The sequence below is a fragment of the Somniosus microcephalus genome, chromosome 12 (genome assembly GCF_052327205.1).
Source record: "Somniosus microcephalus isolate GS21.2 chromosome 12, FLI_Smic_1.0, whole genome shotgun sequence".
Taxonomy (NCBI): domain Eukaryota; kingdom Metazoa; phylum Chordata; class Chondrichthyes; order Squaliformes; family Somniosidae; genus Somniosus; species Somniosus microcephalus.
In genome coordinates this window covers 75,122,148-75,137,099 of record NC_140998.1, presented here as the reverse complement: position 1 = coordinate 75,137,099, position 14,952 = coordinate 75,122,148, and the positions used below count along the sequence as shown (strand labels likewise).

Here is a 14,952-nt window from a genome sequence, read left to right as displayed (position 1 = left end):
GAGTAGGGGAAAAAATGGGTATCTCAATAGTACTTCAGTCAGTAATACCTGAATAATCTAATAATGGCCCGGATTTTACCATGGGTAGTGACTGTGAACTGTCAATGTTCTCCGTCATTACCCCTTTGAAACTGACACGCATGCACATCTAAACGCGGAAATCCTGACGTTGCAGTCAGTCATTCACTGGCTGCGCTGTGGAACCCCCTGTATCCGGCAATTAGTGTAATCAGTGGAATTGACAAACTTGAGTTTTCCCCGGTAATATCGCTGTTAAATACCCCATTAAATGTTAGGCCTTGTTGGAATAGGTGTAATTGGGGTTTTAAACCAGGTTGACTGCTGAACAACCGTTCTGGCCCTGAAAAACTTTTTTTTATATTTGTGGAATGTTACATTTCTCATGATTTTAAAAATTACAATTTTTTAAACATTTATTTTTAAAAGTTTGTTGATATTTCAGCTTCTACCTTATTCTCATGTGAAAGTCCCAATCTTTATTTTGCTCAACATTTTTAAAAAGTGAGGATAAAAGTTACTTTTTATTTTCTGGTTTGCTGTCTGAGAATTCTTCAATGTGTTTGGCTGCTTAGACAGCTTGTTGACGTCACTGCAGCATCACCATAGGAACAACCTCAAGTTTTCGTCAGAGATCGCGAGATCTCTGTGGGCAGCTTTCTTCGGGGTGAGCGCCTTTGCCTCACCACTAACCACAAATTACGGGCCATTATTGCTGTTTTCAGTTGGTTAAATTAGTAAATTTGTAATGCGCTTTACAAAATTTCCCAACTTCAGATTTGTTCTGTCAATTCACATCTAATTGTTTGTGCCGTGATTTGAGTCTTTCAAGACTGGAGTCTTTCAATATCTTGCATTTTTAAGCAGCAGAGATACAACCATGGGAATTTAATCTTGTGCAAATAATGGTTGTAGAAGAACACAACTTCAGTGCTCACTCCCACCACCCCCATGCATTCTCCTTGATTTGGAACAATTGCATTCTTCATAAAAGGAGTGGAATGTAGATAGAATAAATAGTGCACAATGGAATCTATAACTTACTGCCAGAAAGTTGTTTAAGATGCTTGCCTAGCAACTGCCTACATAGCACCTAGTTTGCAGGATTTTCACGTTCACTTACATTTGCTCTAATAAGTGCTGTAACATTTAGATTAAATACCAACTGTTTTGACTTACTCAGTTAAACCATTTAATTTACATATGTTAATATCCTGTTTCTTGGGTTAGCTTTTACAGATTAATCTTTTATTTCTGCTAAAAGTAATTTTTGCTGAAAATTTGGTAAATGAAAGCAAACATTTTGATAGCTTGAAATATATTAATAATTTGCATGCGATAATGTGTATCTGTTTGGCAATAGCTCATCCATATGTGAAGACCGCTTATGATTATCCCAAGTCAGAAACTGCTAGTTAGTTTTTTGGTTTCACTTTGTCCAGGTTTCTTTGTGCTATAGCATGGTATCTGGGCTAACAGGTCCTGGGCTTCTGAGCCTACCTGTCTTGCTCTCTTGCTGTCTCTCACTCTCGCCTAGCCTTCCTGAGGAAGTTGCTCACCTTTCTTCCAGACATTCATATAATGGTATGATCTGGCTTACCTGTGCTCTACTATTCCATAAATCCTGTGTTGCATATGTCCACTTTCCTGCACGCCCTGCAAATGGGTGCTCCAAACACTGGTAGTTGGAATCTCAGAATTTAAAACTAAGTCTGGTAGCTGAAGCATTTTAGGTACTTATTTTCCAGCCAGGTGGCTCATTTGGGCAAATTGACTTGAACTGAGCAAAACAATGGAATATCATGCAGTAAGAAGTAGCATATTTCAACTTGATGGAACAGGACAAGCTGCAAAGACCAGGCTTAAAATGTTTAAAAATCTTAAATCAAGTATCTGTCCCAGTATTGGGAACATTTGACTTGAGGCAAATTGCTATACATCAGAAAGCTGCTGCTATCATTTGTAATGTGAACAGATTCAAAATAGAATTATAATCCTGTTAAATAACTAGTTGCAACTTTGAAGGAATGTTAAATATATTGATGACTGCATTAAAAATTAACCATTTGGGTCTCTCTTCCTTCTAAAGCTTCATATTTTCATTCTTAAGCATCTGATTTAGTTACTTAAACTATAACTCTCCTCCTTTATGGTTTGGAAATGTGGCCTTGTATCACACACATGTATTTGGCCTGTGATAACTGGTTGTTTATAGGAGATGCACAACAGCACTGGAGTGTGACTCATAGAATCATACAGCACAGAAGGAGGCCATTCGACCCATTGTGTCTGTGCTGGCTCTTTGAAAGAGCTATTCAATTAGCTTCACTCCCTTGCTCTTTCCCCATAAGTCTTGCTAATTTCCCCTTTTTTTAAGTATATATCCAATTTTCTTTTGAAAATCATCTTTAGACTTTTACCCTTTTTTTGTAACTCTGAATTTATGCTAAAATGTTGAAGGATGTCTGTTTTGGAGAATGGAATGGTTTTCCCATTTTTGACATCAACCATGGCTAGGTGCAGCATAAAGCACCTTTTTTGCAATAGTACACCTTAACCCCAAAAGGATAACTCCTCTTGCACCAATATTTTTTCATAAGAATTTTAGTCAGTGTGCTTTGTATAATGCTGTGGCACTTAGAGGTTGCATTGTTTGTGGTGTCAGCATGCCAAATGCTTCTGAAAGGAAGGGGGTAAAATCAGAAAATAAGTTGCACCAGGCTGCTGTTGCATACTTTTAGCTACTGATGCATTGGCATTGAGAGCAAATCTATCTGCCCCCTCGACCAATGTATGATGCAGGAATACCTAAAGGAGAGCAAAACCTAAAACTTCAGACCTAGTGTATCTCTGGTAAAGTTACACAGTCGCTGCGACAGAGGGTCATAAGATATATTTTATAGTAAGTTACTAAATGCTGATTATTTTTGGAATAGTATGAAGGGAAAATATTTGCACAGACTCCTGTGAGATGTGGTGCATGTTTGTCTTTTTAAAAACAAATTTACTCTTGCAGCACCGTCGAGGGACTTTTTTTTTTTTTTTTTTAAAGTGCAGTGGAACAATCTTGATTGCAGCAACCATGTTTTATTAATGTGATTAGATTTTATTGCAATATACAAGGCATAACTATAGTGTTTATTTTTGTTACTGCAGAGTTGTAGTGCTAGAAAGTCGACCAACGGACAATCCTACCGCACACAGCAATCTCTATATCCTAGCTGGCCACGAAAACAGTTACTAAGCAACACCAAGAAACTTAATCACAGGGACTGTTGCTTGAAATGGGACAAACAAAACAGCTTCCAACAATGAAGATTCAATGTTGAGGGGAATATAAAACAAAATAGAAGTCAGGCTGTGGCTGCTGTGGCTGTTATTTTTGTTGTACTTTTGATTTATATTTGATTCTATCATGGGGTAGATTTCTTAAACAAACTAGTAAATTTGGTAGCTAGATGTGGCTTTATTAAAATATTCAGCCACTGTGTGGTTGGCCTGTCATATCAAATTTGCTTCATAAAAGCCATGACTAACTGCTATTTTGTAAACCATAACAAAGATCTAATTTGTAATTGTAAAAGCACAGTAATTTACATAAATGAAAATATACAGAAATCTTATTGAAAAGTGCCACACATTTTTCTCATGCTCATCTTAAGCCTATTTTATAAATCTTTTGCAGCAAAATTTGGTGTTTCATATTCTTTGTACTATATATGGTCTAAATCTACTTTTAGTACTAAATCTACTCCTTTGGAAATCTTGTCTTACCTAATAGTGCAACAATTTTTTTATAGGATTTTTAATGCACCAGCTGCAAAACTGTACAGCTTTAAAATCTCTGCCATAGTATAGTGTCAAACTGAATATTTAAATGCATTATTTATTAATCTGCTGATTGTATGAAAGATTATATACTTATGGGGAAAAAGAGGTAATGACATCATACATATTTAGTTAAATTTGTGTTACTGAAGGTTAGGGCTGTAAGGAAGAGAGAAAATGCTACTTTTAGCTGTTTGTATGCATAAGCATATTGTAGTATATAATATAGACCTTAACTCTTACACTTTTTTTGTACAAAGGCACCATATAAGCACTTTTTTGTACAACTTTTAATTTGTAAGACTTAGCTGTATAGATGCCACAGTAGATTTTTTTCATACATTTTAATCTTTTCATATGTATATTGAAGGTGTTTTTTTTTATACACAGCATACAGTAGTAAGTGTCTGATAGTGTAATAATAAAACAGGTTGAAATTAATGTCAAACATGCTTGTATATTTTAAATCTGATTAAAATTCTCATGGCTATTAGTCATAAATGATTGGGAAATCATTCCATTTCATCAATTACTCACTTTGGAATTGGAATATGGTTTATGATGCAAGTAGTGAACATCTTTAGTCACCATTTTCACTTTCTACCTCACCCTATGAATCTGTTTTCTATTTCTCCACTTTTTTTTAGTTTGAAAACCTTTCAGTAAATTTTACATTATCCACATTCTTAGAATTAGTTATGCATATTAGGCTGGAATTCAATAAAATAAAACACTAATTGTAGCAAACAAAACTTGAATTAAGTGTGAGCTCTGTAATATGCATCTGTAAATAATGTACAATAAAATGTTCAGTGCATTGTTTCAAATTTATGTATTATAATTGCTTTGTGAATATTCTACTGTTCTATTACAATATAACTTGCAGTAGGAAATAATCTTTTTTTTTCTGTAGAAAATGCTTGCATTTCAATTTATAAACAATACTAGTGTTTTTGTACCCCACCACCCCATTGCTTGAGCTGGGTGTAAATTGTGTCGATGTTTCAGCAAAATGTTAGTACATGTCTGGTGTATTTTGTTAATGGGGCTTGTATGCTAACCTTAGTTTAAAATCACCAATTAATTTACATTTTTAGAACTTGGTTTACAAAAATGCTTGCTTGCAATTTCAGCATTCACAATGAGGTATAGTGTGACACATAATCACCAGATTGATATTGCACCAATCCATTGCATTGCATATTTTTTCTTTCTTTTAAAGCAACAATTATTTAAGGATATAGACCCCACCTAAGATATACTAGAGTTTTGAAAATGTTAAATAAATTTCCTCGGTGATCAAATGCAAAAGGGTTCTGTTGAGTATTTAATTATTCCTCTTGAGCAGCAGTAAGGAACTAATTTGTTAAACAACTCGACATGTAGAACCCCATGACACAACTACAGGCCCTAAATTTGCAGTTGTGGCTTCCTGTGGGGAAATGCCTCCGATCTGCAAATAAAATGTCCGCGTACCTGGTGGTCCGAGAGGTACGGAGATTCGGGGTCTTGGGCCTCTCCGGGTCCCCGTGGGTAGAGACCACATATTTGAGGGGTGCATGCAGTTCACAAGTGCCCTGGGATCATGTGGGCCAGCCCAACCAATAAAAGGGGATCCCCATTCCATATGTAGGGGATCCCCTTTCTGTATATACGGAATCCCCATAAGCATGAATGGTAATACCAGTTATAAATCTATGCATCAAATAAATAAATTTAAAAATTACATTTAACAAATTAAAATAGCATTTAATTAAATAAAAATAATTTTTTTTTTTTAAAAAAGGTAAATGTTTTAATGGGGCTAAAAATAAACTTACTTTTATTGGACAGGGTTTTTAATGTATAATTTTTTTAATCGCTTATACTGGTTAAAGCAGGCCTTGTGCCTGCTTTTACCAGGCGTAAGAATTTCATGGACATCGCTGGGCAGTAGTCTGCCCACAGATGACCTTTTCCCAGGAATGCGTTGGATCCGTCAAAGATTCTTGACAAATCCTAAGGTCTGGGTTTTTGCAGATGCGCTTTGTGCGCGAAAACCCGGAACTTATGCAGCCTTTATGGGTGCGTACACGCCCGTGGGGGCCACAAATTATGGACCACTGTCTTTTTAAAGATTAATCCGAATTCTTTTAAGAGTCAAATATTTACAAAAACTTTTTTTCAGAATGTTTGAATATTAAAACACTCTCCATTACTGCTACAAGCTTGGAAGAAATAGAAGCTACAGTAATAAAAATGAGTGATTTGGATTCTTAATTTTCCCTCGAGTGTTATGAATGCACTTTCTTACACACACAATTCAAAATAAATTGGAAATGAACAGAACAAAAGTTTGATACTTATGTATCTTCTGCTGTCTCCTGGGACCCACCATCCCTTTTGGAGGGGACTGTAAATTTGGGAAACTGGCCATTGGGCAGATCAACTTAACATCGCCATGTCATCCTTTGCGTTTGAAATATCAAACCAACACTTGTGACATCCATAATGTGATCATACCTGGACCAAGCTGAATTGGTAAATTCACACCAATAACTGCTGCAAAATTCCTCTCTTGCTCCCGCTGCACCGTTGTTACTTCGCCAGAAGTAGGGCATGAGAAACCCGTTTACACTTGAATGGGATTTCTGCCACACAACTGGTGAGGAAATGCTGGCGGATCAAAATCTGAGGATTGTCCAGCAAAACAATGGCCCGGAATTTGCGGTCCAGATGATGGCGAACTGGCAGCGTTTACCATCATTCCGTCTTTGAAAGTGACTGCAACTTCAGGATTTGGCACATGTGGAAATCCTGAAGTTGTGGTCTGTCATTCACTATTCCGACACAGGCTGCGCTGTGCACCACCTCCCCAGATCCCCCCACAGAACCGGCAAACATTGTACTCACTCAAACTGACACAAACTAATTGCACTGTTAAATTCCCCAACAAAGGGATTAGGTGTAACTGGGGTTTTAACAGCGTATTGACAGGTTATAGTCTGAAAAACTAATTTAAATTTTGTGCAGTATGAAATTTAACCATTTTAATAAAATTAAGAAACTTTTTAAAGTTTGTTTATCTTTATTTCAGGTTTGCCTTTTCCCCACGACAGCTACAGTTCGCTCTAAGGTGCGCCCTCACGTTCCAGAATTCGCGCGCACTTCAAATGAAATGCCACCCAGAGAACTGGACAGTAGCTGGAGCGGGGGAGGGGCCCAATATATAATGGCCCTGGGAATCCAGTCCGACTCATGAGTCTTGCAACCTCAAAGCTGATTGCAATTGCAGTTCTTGAAGTGTTCAGATGGTCGATGGGTTGCTGTGTAATGCCGGGACGGGTTTGGTTTTCTCCCTTGACCTTTTGACCTTTCACGGGGCATAGTTGGAGAATGGCCGCACACTAATTATTTGCCTTTCAGCCTTCAGCGCCGGCTTGCGATATACCGGAGCCGCACGTGCGCAGTACCGAGTTGGGCCACGCTTTAATCGGCTCTGTGCAGAGGTCAGGGGATCTGGTGTGGGGAGGATCGAAATGGGAGAGGGCGAGGGTCCAAACACATGTCGTACGTTCCTGGGGACTGAGCGGCGGCCGCACTTTGGAACAACACAGTTGAAGGCGCAGCACATGTACAATGGCTGCTGGAAGGAGGCTAAAGCAAACAAGTTTAGGCCCCCGGTGAAACAAAAATTTTAATTTTTTTGAAATTCAGAAAATTATTTATAACTGGGGGAAAAATGGGAAAGTGATGGTGAATGTCCCTGCGGTAAGTTCCAGTTAAATCTTGCCAGGCATTGTCTCCTTTTTGAAAGAGTCTATCAGTTATTTAAATCATGTTATGAGAGAGGGGATAATGTTTGTGCCCTTGTTTGTACCTCTGTGATGAGATGGAGGGAACAGCAGCAGAAAAAGAGGAAACAACTTCTCCAAGAAGTATTTTCTGTGTCTCTCAATAAACAAAGTTTCTTATAAAGTAGCTTCCTGCATCATTACATAATTCATGTTTCTACTAACCTCACTGCCTTAGGAAGTTTAACCACTTTATTCGCTTTCTTATTTGAGCTCCATTTGGAATTGGAGTTTATTTTATTTTTTGTTGTCTAACGACAGCATTGAAGAGGGAAAGAGAAACTTGGTGTAACTTCTATCAAAGCTGCAACGAGACTTGAAAGAATTTAAAGATTTTTAATGAACTTTTCACCAAAAAAGTGTTAAACACTTCCCCCCCCCCCCCCCCCCAACCAAAGTTTCAAATATGACTTTGGAAGAAACAAACAAAAATCAATTTTCCCCTTATCTAAACAAGTTTCAACCAGGTCTTGAAATCCAAATGCTTTTAAAGAGGTTTTGAAATGCTTCAAACATTTTAAAATTTAAATTTCTCTTTGATTTTGAACGATTGACTGAAGTGAGTAGCTTTACACAAACATGCAACCATGCTGTTGAGGGGGCGGATTTGTAGGAGTTATATTTTTATTGACGTTTTATAAAAATTAAAAAAAATATCATTTAAGATGTTTAGGAAGAGAACCAAAAAAGGGGAAAAACACAACCCATTTTATTTTGTCTGTTATATAGTCCTAACAAGTCCCAGGAATAATGTAAATCTAGATTTTCTCTTAGACATTTAGTGGAGTGTAATACATCATTACATAATTCATGTTTCCAAAAATTGCAGGAAGCTACTTTATAAGAAACTTTGTTTATTGAGAGACACAGAAAATACTTTGATTAAACTGATAATGTACAATTTTGATTTGGTATAAATGTTCGAAATAGGAGATTAAGAATTGAGAGTGCAATGACGTTTGTTTCCAACTATTTAATTGGGAAGTACCTAAAATAATTCAACACTTTTCATGATGAGAGCAGGGATTAATATTGTGGGGAATGTTTGAGAGAACAACATTAGAAGAGAAATTCGTAAATTAACATCAACATATTAGTAAACATTTCCAAGTCGGTCTGATTGGTTCTCCTGTCCAGGAAAAAAGATGAATGTTTATTTCTGTTAAATCATAGCTTTTCCTGCTTTTTGTTTTTAATTCGGTGACGCAAATTGTGTACGTGTTTTTCTGCACTTGTGAATAAGTGCTGCATTTCTGACATGGGGGTGTGTGCTGGTTCAAGAAGACATCGTTTATTAATGGAAGTGATTGAAGTTGGAAATATGGATACCTGTTTTTGTTCAATTCTTTTTAACACTGAACTAAAAAACTACAGCACTTCATATTTGTTGGTTGTCTGGTTGCATTGTGATTAATATGCTAATTACTTATGTGGACGTACAGCATGTCGACGCCATAGGAAAGCCGCTGCTTCTGCTACTTGTGCAGCCATTGCTATAATGACATGAGGGATGGGCTAATACGTTGAAAACTTTTTAAAATTAATGCAAATTGCATGAATAGATATGCCTCTTTCAGCTCACCTTGGGCTTTTGGATTGTTTGTCGATGCATAACCGTGTAGCTGAGTGACATTTCTGAAGTGTTAATGCATTATTATGCCGTTCTTTTATATCCCAGTCATTTCTGACTAATTTTTTATTAGTTTGTACATGAACTAAAAGCTATTAATTAATTTACCATAAACAAACTTGCAGAATGGGCATGTAAATGACAAATGAATTTCAGTATAGCCAAGTGTGAGGTGGTGCATTTTTGGTAGGAGGAATAAGGAGGCGACCTACTCCTTGAAAAATAAGAGTCTAAAAGTAGAGGTGCAAAGGGATATCGGGGTATAGATTCACAAATCATTAAAAGTAGCAATGCAGGTTTTAAAAATAAAAAAGTCATAAAAGTGCAAATAAAGCACTGGGGCTCATTTCTAGAGAAACAGAATTCAAAAGCAGAGAAGTTATGTTAAACTTGTATTGAACCTTGTCTGATTGTCTCATGATTTGAGACTGGGGTGGCAATATGGCATTGCTGTATATATGCTTTTAAGTGGTTGCTGTTTTAAAATTTGCCCACGGATGAAAAGGTCACGCTCAAAGGAGTTTGTAGCCCACTCAGTACAAAAAAAATTAGAGGGAGCATTGGTGAGAGCCCCAATCTTTGTTTTGCTCTGAACATTTTATAAAAAGTTAGAATTTTGAGAGCTTACCCACTTCCTCGTTCGCTGTCTGTGCAAATTCTGCATTTTGATTGGTTGCTTAGACAGCTTGTTGATGTCACGGCAGCTCGCACAAGGGGATCCCTGCTATACTCCGTTGATTTGAATTGAATGTCAGAAAGCCCAAAGTTCTCAACACAGATCGAGATTTTTTCGCCTTCACTTTGCCACTGACAGCTAATTCTGGGCCATTGTGTTTGAATCTTTTGAACATTATGCACACTTAGTGAAGTTCATACCTACATTATCCAGAATTATATTGATTTTAAGAAAATCAGGTTGTGATATGCAAACAGGAAAATTACTTGAGACTTATAAGCAGATTTAAAAACCAGAGAGAAATAGTCAATGAGAATCAGCAGACGATGAAAGCAGAAAGTACGCTACCTTTTATATTAAAAAAAATTGGCTCAAGCTATATTCTATTTGTAGCACTGCCTGGTGCTATGCAACTTGTATGTTTCTAGTTTCAGGGTGTAATGGTTACTACCTGAGGCCAAGCTACAATAGTTGGATAAGTTACAAGAACATGACCTCATAAAATTATAATTTAAAATGGTAAAATCTTGGTGCAGGATCTAAAGCTGTAGCAGAGGTTGCAACCCCTTCTAACATCATAGAAAAGGAAGAGACCCCTACTGAGGGTGTACTATAATATAAAAAGTGTATTGTAGAAGCTTGAGCTACCCCTTTTGTAACCATTTACATAAAAAATCTAATGATTGCTTAGCATCTAGCCTCCCATTCTGCCACCTGTCACTGCACACCTTGCATTCCAGCCCTGCAACCCTTCTCGTGTTCATTGAAATGGATGCGTGAGCCTAATTTGGCTTCTGGGTTGAATAAAATTTAAAAGGACTTGTGTAAGCTGTGTGAACTGGGTTAGATTCCTCAGTGAAAGAGAACTAAATCTCCTCTACCTTCAAGATTGTATATATGCTACCAGTATAAAATTCTCACATTTGGCCTAGTTACCAGCTAGAATGTTTATGAAGTGCCTGTGTATGGTGCAGCTTTTCTCAAATTTTGACATCTTATCACAATTACCTTTCAAGATGATATACGACATTATAATATACGACATAAGTCTACGTTTATAAGGGAACCGTTTAGGAAAGATCAGCCTTTCCTAAATTAGGTTTCTGATCATGCAAAAAGAAAAATGAAAAAACATCAGACCAACCAATACTTACCATTAGACGGTGTAACCTTGTGCATCACCCTCCCCAACTGCGAATTGCTGACGTGCAGGAGGAAAAAAAACGCTGTGGTCAGTTTTGGGGAAAATGGTAGGAAATTCCCTGACTCCCCAAGAATTTCAATGCCTTCAGCCCACCAGATCCTTTGGTCTCCTATTACCACCATCACAACCTCAAATCTGCTGCAGGCTTGAGAACATGATCTGGCTTGACCATCACTGACCCTTCATCAGACTGATCACCATAGGATTCATCACCTGCTACCTCTTGACCCAGCTCCTAATCCTTCAGCTCAATGCTTGTAGATATCAACTGCTCACTTCTGTCATCCCTCTGCTTTCCCCCCCCCCCAAACTAACACCCCTTCAGATTTACTTCCATTCCACCCATAGCCTCAAGATCACCCTGATTAGTCACCAATATCCTGTGTGAATGAGTTATAGTTCCATTCCTACCTGTCCTAACATAGCCAGCAGGTCTCCCACAATTTCTTCTCCTCCCCATCCCATATGATCATTGCTGGTGTGCATCAAGGTTCTATCCTTAGCCCCGTCCTATTATACATAATGCTACTTGACAACATTATCCATAATAGGGTCAGCTTTCATATACATGTCAAAGACATTAGCTTTACCCATCTGTCACCACCTTTGACACCAGTTGTGTTGTTTGTGTTTGTGTCTGACATCAAGTTGTGGATGAGCCAGATATTCCTTGAACCAAATATTTGCAAGATTAAACCCAACCTGTCTCATCAGAACCTCTCTATCTTATCATCTAGTTGCATCCTCCACCTTGGATACTTGCTCAGGTTAAACCCTTCAATGTGAAACCTCTGCATCCTGCTTGAACCTGAGCTGACTTTCAATCCCCCAAATCCATCTATTACCAAGGTTGTCGATTTTCATTGTAGTACTGCAGGAGTGCTGCATTGTCTGAGGTGTGGTCTTTTGGATGAGACATTGGCCCAGAAATTCGGGTCGGGGGCTTCCCGCGGGTACAAGCCCCCGACCTACACTTACATAGCGCGCTGACATTTGAAGACTGGGCCTGCTTGGATTTCCGGTCTGTGGCCCAGTTCAGCTCCCGGCGCGCTGTGTGTGCGTGATCCAGCGGCGTACTTAGTGCGATGAGCTGGCTGGGATCACGTCAGCACTGGGCAACCAATGGGAGTTTACAAAAGTCCATTCATAAGAACATAAGTAGGAGTAGGCCAATCGGCCCCTCGAGCCTGCTCCACCATTCAATAAGATCATGGCTGATCTGATCCTAACCTCAAATCTTCTACCCCTCTCCATCCACCCGAACCCATGTGATCTCCCAGGAGAGGCAAAAAACCCAATGGCCAATTTGGGAGTTAGACATAAGACCTGTCAAACTCATGAAAAGTACGGGCGCCCAAAACACTACTTAAACTTTAAATAAAAGTTTTTAAAAATTCCATTAATTAAATTAACTATTAATAACTTTAAAAAACTAATTTAAACAATTATTCAAATTTCTGCCAATTTTTTTTTCAAGAAATTGGGTCCAAAAATACACTTACCTTACTGTAAATTCTTTAAAAATAATAAAACTGTGGAAAAAATGTTCTAACTTTAATTATTAGACCACTTACCTTTATAAAACTAAGTCCTTACGTCTGCTTTTTACATTGTAAAAAGTGGAGGCCTTCACGCACACACAAACCTGTCAAAAAACCGAAGTTCAGCGCGTACCCGCTGCCTCAAACGTCGCTAGGGAACCGCCTCTTAACCCCTTGGTTCAGAGGAGAGGAAATGCCGGTTTTCCGCGCATGCGCTGTGCATGCTGAAATCCGGCACTTCCAACGGGCCCACGTGTGAGTACCCCATCCGTACTCACGCGTTGGGACCGGAATTACTGGGCCAATAAACCGAGGCCTCATCTGCTCTCAGGTGGACATAAAAGATCCCACGTCACTATTTGAAGAAGAGCAGGGGAGTTCTCCCGGTCTCCTAGCCAACATTTATTCCTCACCCAACACCTAAAACAGATTATCTGGTCATTTATTTCATTACTGTTTGTGGGAGCTTGCTGTGGGCAAATTGGGTGCCAGGTTTCCCACATTACAACAATGACTACACTTCAAAGGTACTAAATTGGCTGTAAAGCACTTTGGGACATCCTGAGGTTGTGAAAGGTGCTATATAAATGCAAGTGATTTTTTTTATTTTCGACTCCAAAATACTACATGCCTCCATCCTCACCTTACCCCACTACAAAACATTCCTCTATTTTTGTCACCTCGCCAATATCTTCCTAAGCTGCATCTTACATAAATTCAACTTCAATCAGAACTTTGACGACTGCATCCTATCCTGTACCAATTCTTCCCTCCTGCCTCAATCAGTTATCCCTGTCCTCACTGGCTCCTCGCCCCAGCGCATTAACTTAAAACTCCTCTTGTTCATTTATAAATTCTTCCATTTTTCATTTCATGCTATCTCTGCAACCTTATCCAGTTCTGTATCTCAGCCCACACCCTCCACTCCTCAGAGCCTAGATTATAGTATATGCCCCTTCCCTCTGCTCGATCAGTGGTGGTAGATCCTTCAGTCATCACTATCCTGCATTCAGAAATGTTCTTTCTCTGCCTCACTACATCTCTCCCCAACTTGAAAAGCCTCCCTAAAAGCATATTTTTTGACCATGCCCTGGGCCACAGCTTCAACCCTTCCCTAATCCACACTCTTGTCATATTTCCTCACCACTCCCACCCCTGAAGTATCTTGCTGTTTCATATCTTAAAAGGATTTTTTTTAAATCACAGTGGGACCGTAACATTTTTAGTTTAAGTAGTTTGGGTGAACCAAATATTGGAATTTGCGATGTCAGTCCTTTAAGGAGAGCCACTTGCCTACAGCCCTTTGGGTCTGGGCTTGTCTGGCCTTGGATTTAGACTGTGTAATTAGACTTTCACCAATGATGAGGTCTGCAGCCTTTGACGCAGTTGACCACACCATCTTCCTCCAATATCGTTCCTCTGTTGCCGAGCGGGGTGGGACTGCCCTCACCTGGTTCCATCCTATCTATCCAGTCACGGCCAGAGAATCATCTGCAATGTCTTCTCTTCCCGCTCCTGCGCCATTACCTCGAGTCCTCCTTGGCCCTCTCATATTTCTCATTTACATGCTCCGTGTCATCATCTGAAAACATGTCATGTACGCTGACGACACCCAGCTCTAACTCACCACGACCTCTCCCGACCCCTCCACTCTCCCTAATTTGTCACATAGCTTGTCCGACATCCAGTACTGGATCAGCAAAAATTTCCTCCAACTAAATATTAAGAAAACCGAAACCATTGTCTTCGGTCCCCGCCACCAACTCTGTTCCCTAGCTACCGACTCCCTCCCTTTCCCTGGCAACAGTCTGAGGCTGAATCAGACCGTTCACAACCAAGGTGTTATATTTGACCCCGAGATGAGCTTCCGACCACATATCTGCACCATCACCAAGACCGTCTACTTCCATCTCTGGAATATCAGCCGACTCGGCCCCTGCCTCAGCTCATCTGTTCCTGAAACCCTCATTCATGCCTTTGCTACCTCTAGATTTGACTATTCCAATACTCTCCTAACCGGCCTCCCATCTTCCACCCTCCATAAACATGAGCGTATCCAAAACTCTCCAGTGTGTATGCGAACTCGCAACAAGTCCCATTCACCCATCACCCCTGTGTTTGCTGACTGACATTGGCTCCCTGTCCTGCAACGCCACAATTTTAAAATTCTCATCCTTGTTTTCAAATCCTCCATGGCCTCGCCCCTCCCTATCTCTGTAATC

The 14,952-nt window shown here is 39.2% G+C and overlaps 2 protein-coding genes across 7 annotated transcripts in view; both read left to right on the top strand.

Moving 5' to 3' along the window:
• Window positions 1-6,901, top strand: part of map4k5 (mitogen-activated protein kinase kinase kinase kinase 5) — a 204,776-nt gene extending 197,875 nt beyond the window's left edge. For all 6 annotated transcript variants that reach the window (XM_086003138.1, XM_086003140.1, XM_086003139.1 and 3 more), the window contains one exon: window positions 3,175-6,901. In XM_086003138.1, coding sequence (XP_085859264.1) covers window positions 3,175-3,262 — 88 coding nt within the window. In that variant the 3' untranslated portion in view covers window positions 3,263-6,901. The remainder of the gene's footprint in view (window positions 1-3,174) is intronic.
• Window positions 6,902-7,205: 304 nt separating this feature from the next.
• The window catches only part of cdkl1 (cyclin dependent kinase like 1 (CDC2 related kinase)), a 90,066-nt gene continuing 82,319 nt past the window's right edge, over window positions 7,206-14,952 (top strand). Inside the window, exon 1 of the mRNA XM_086003148.1 lies at window positions 7,206-7,596. Coding sequence (XP_085859274.1) covers window positions 7,579-7,596 — 18 coding nt within the window. The 5' untranslated portion in view covers window positions 7,206-7,578. The remainder of the gene's footprint in view (window positions 7,597-14,952) is intronic.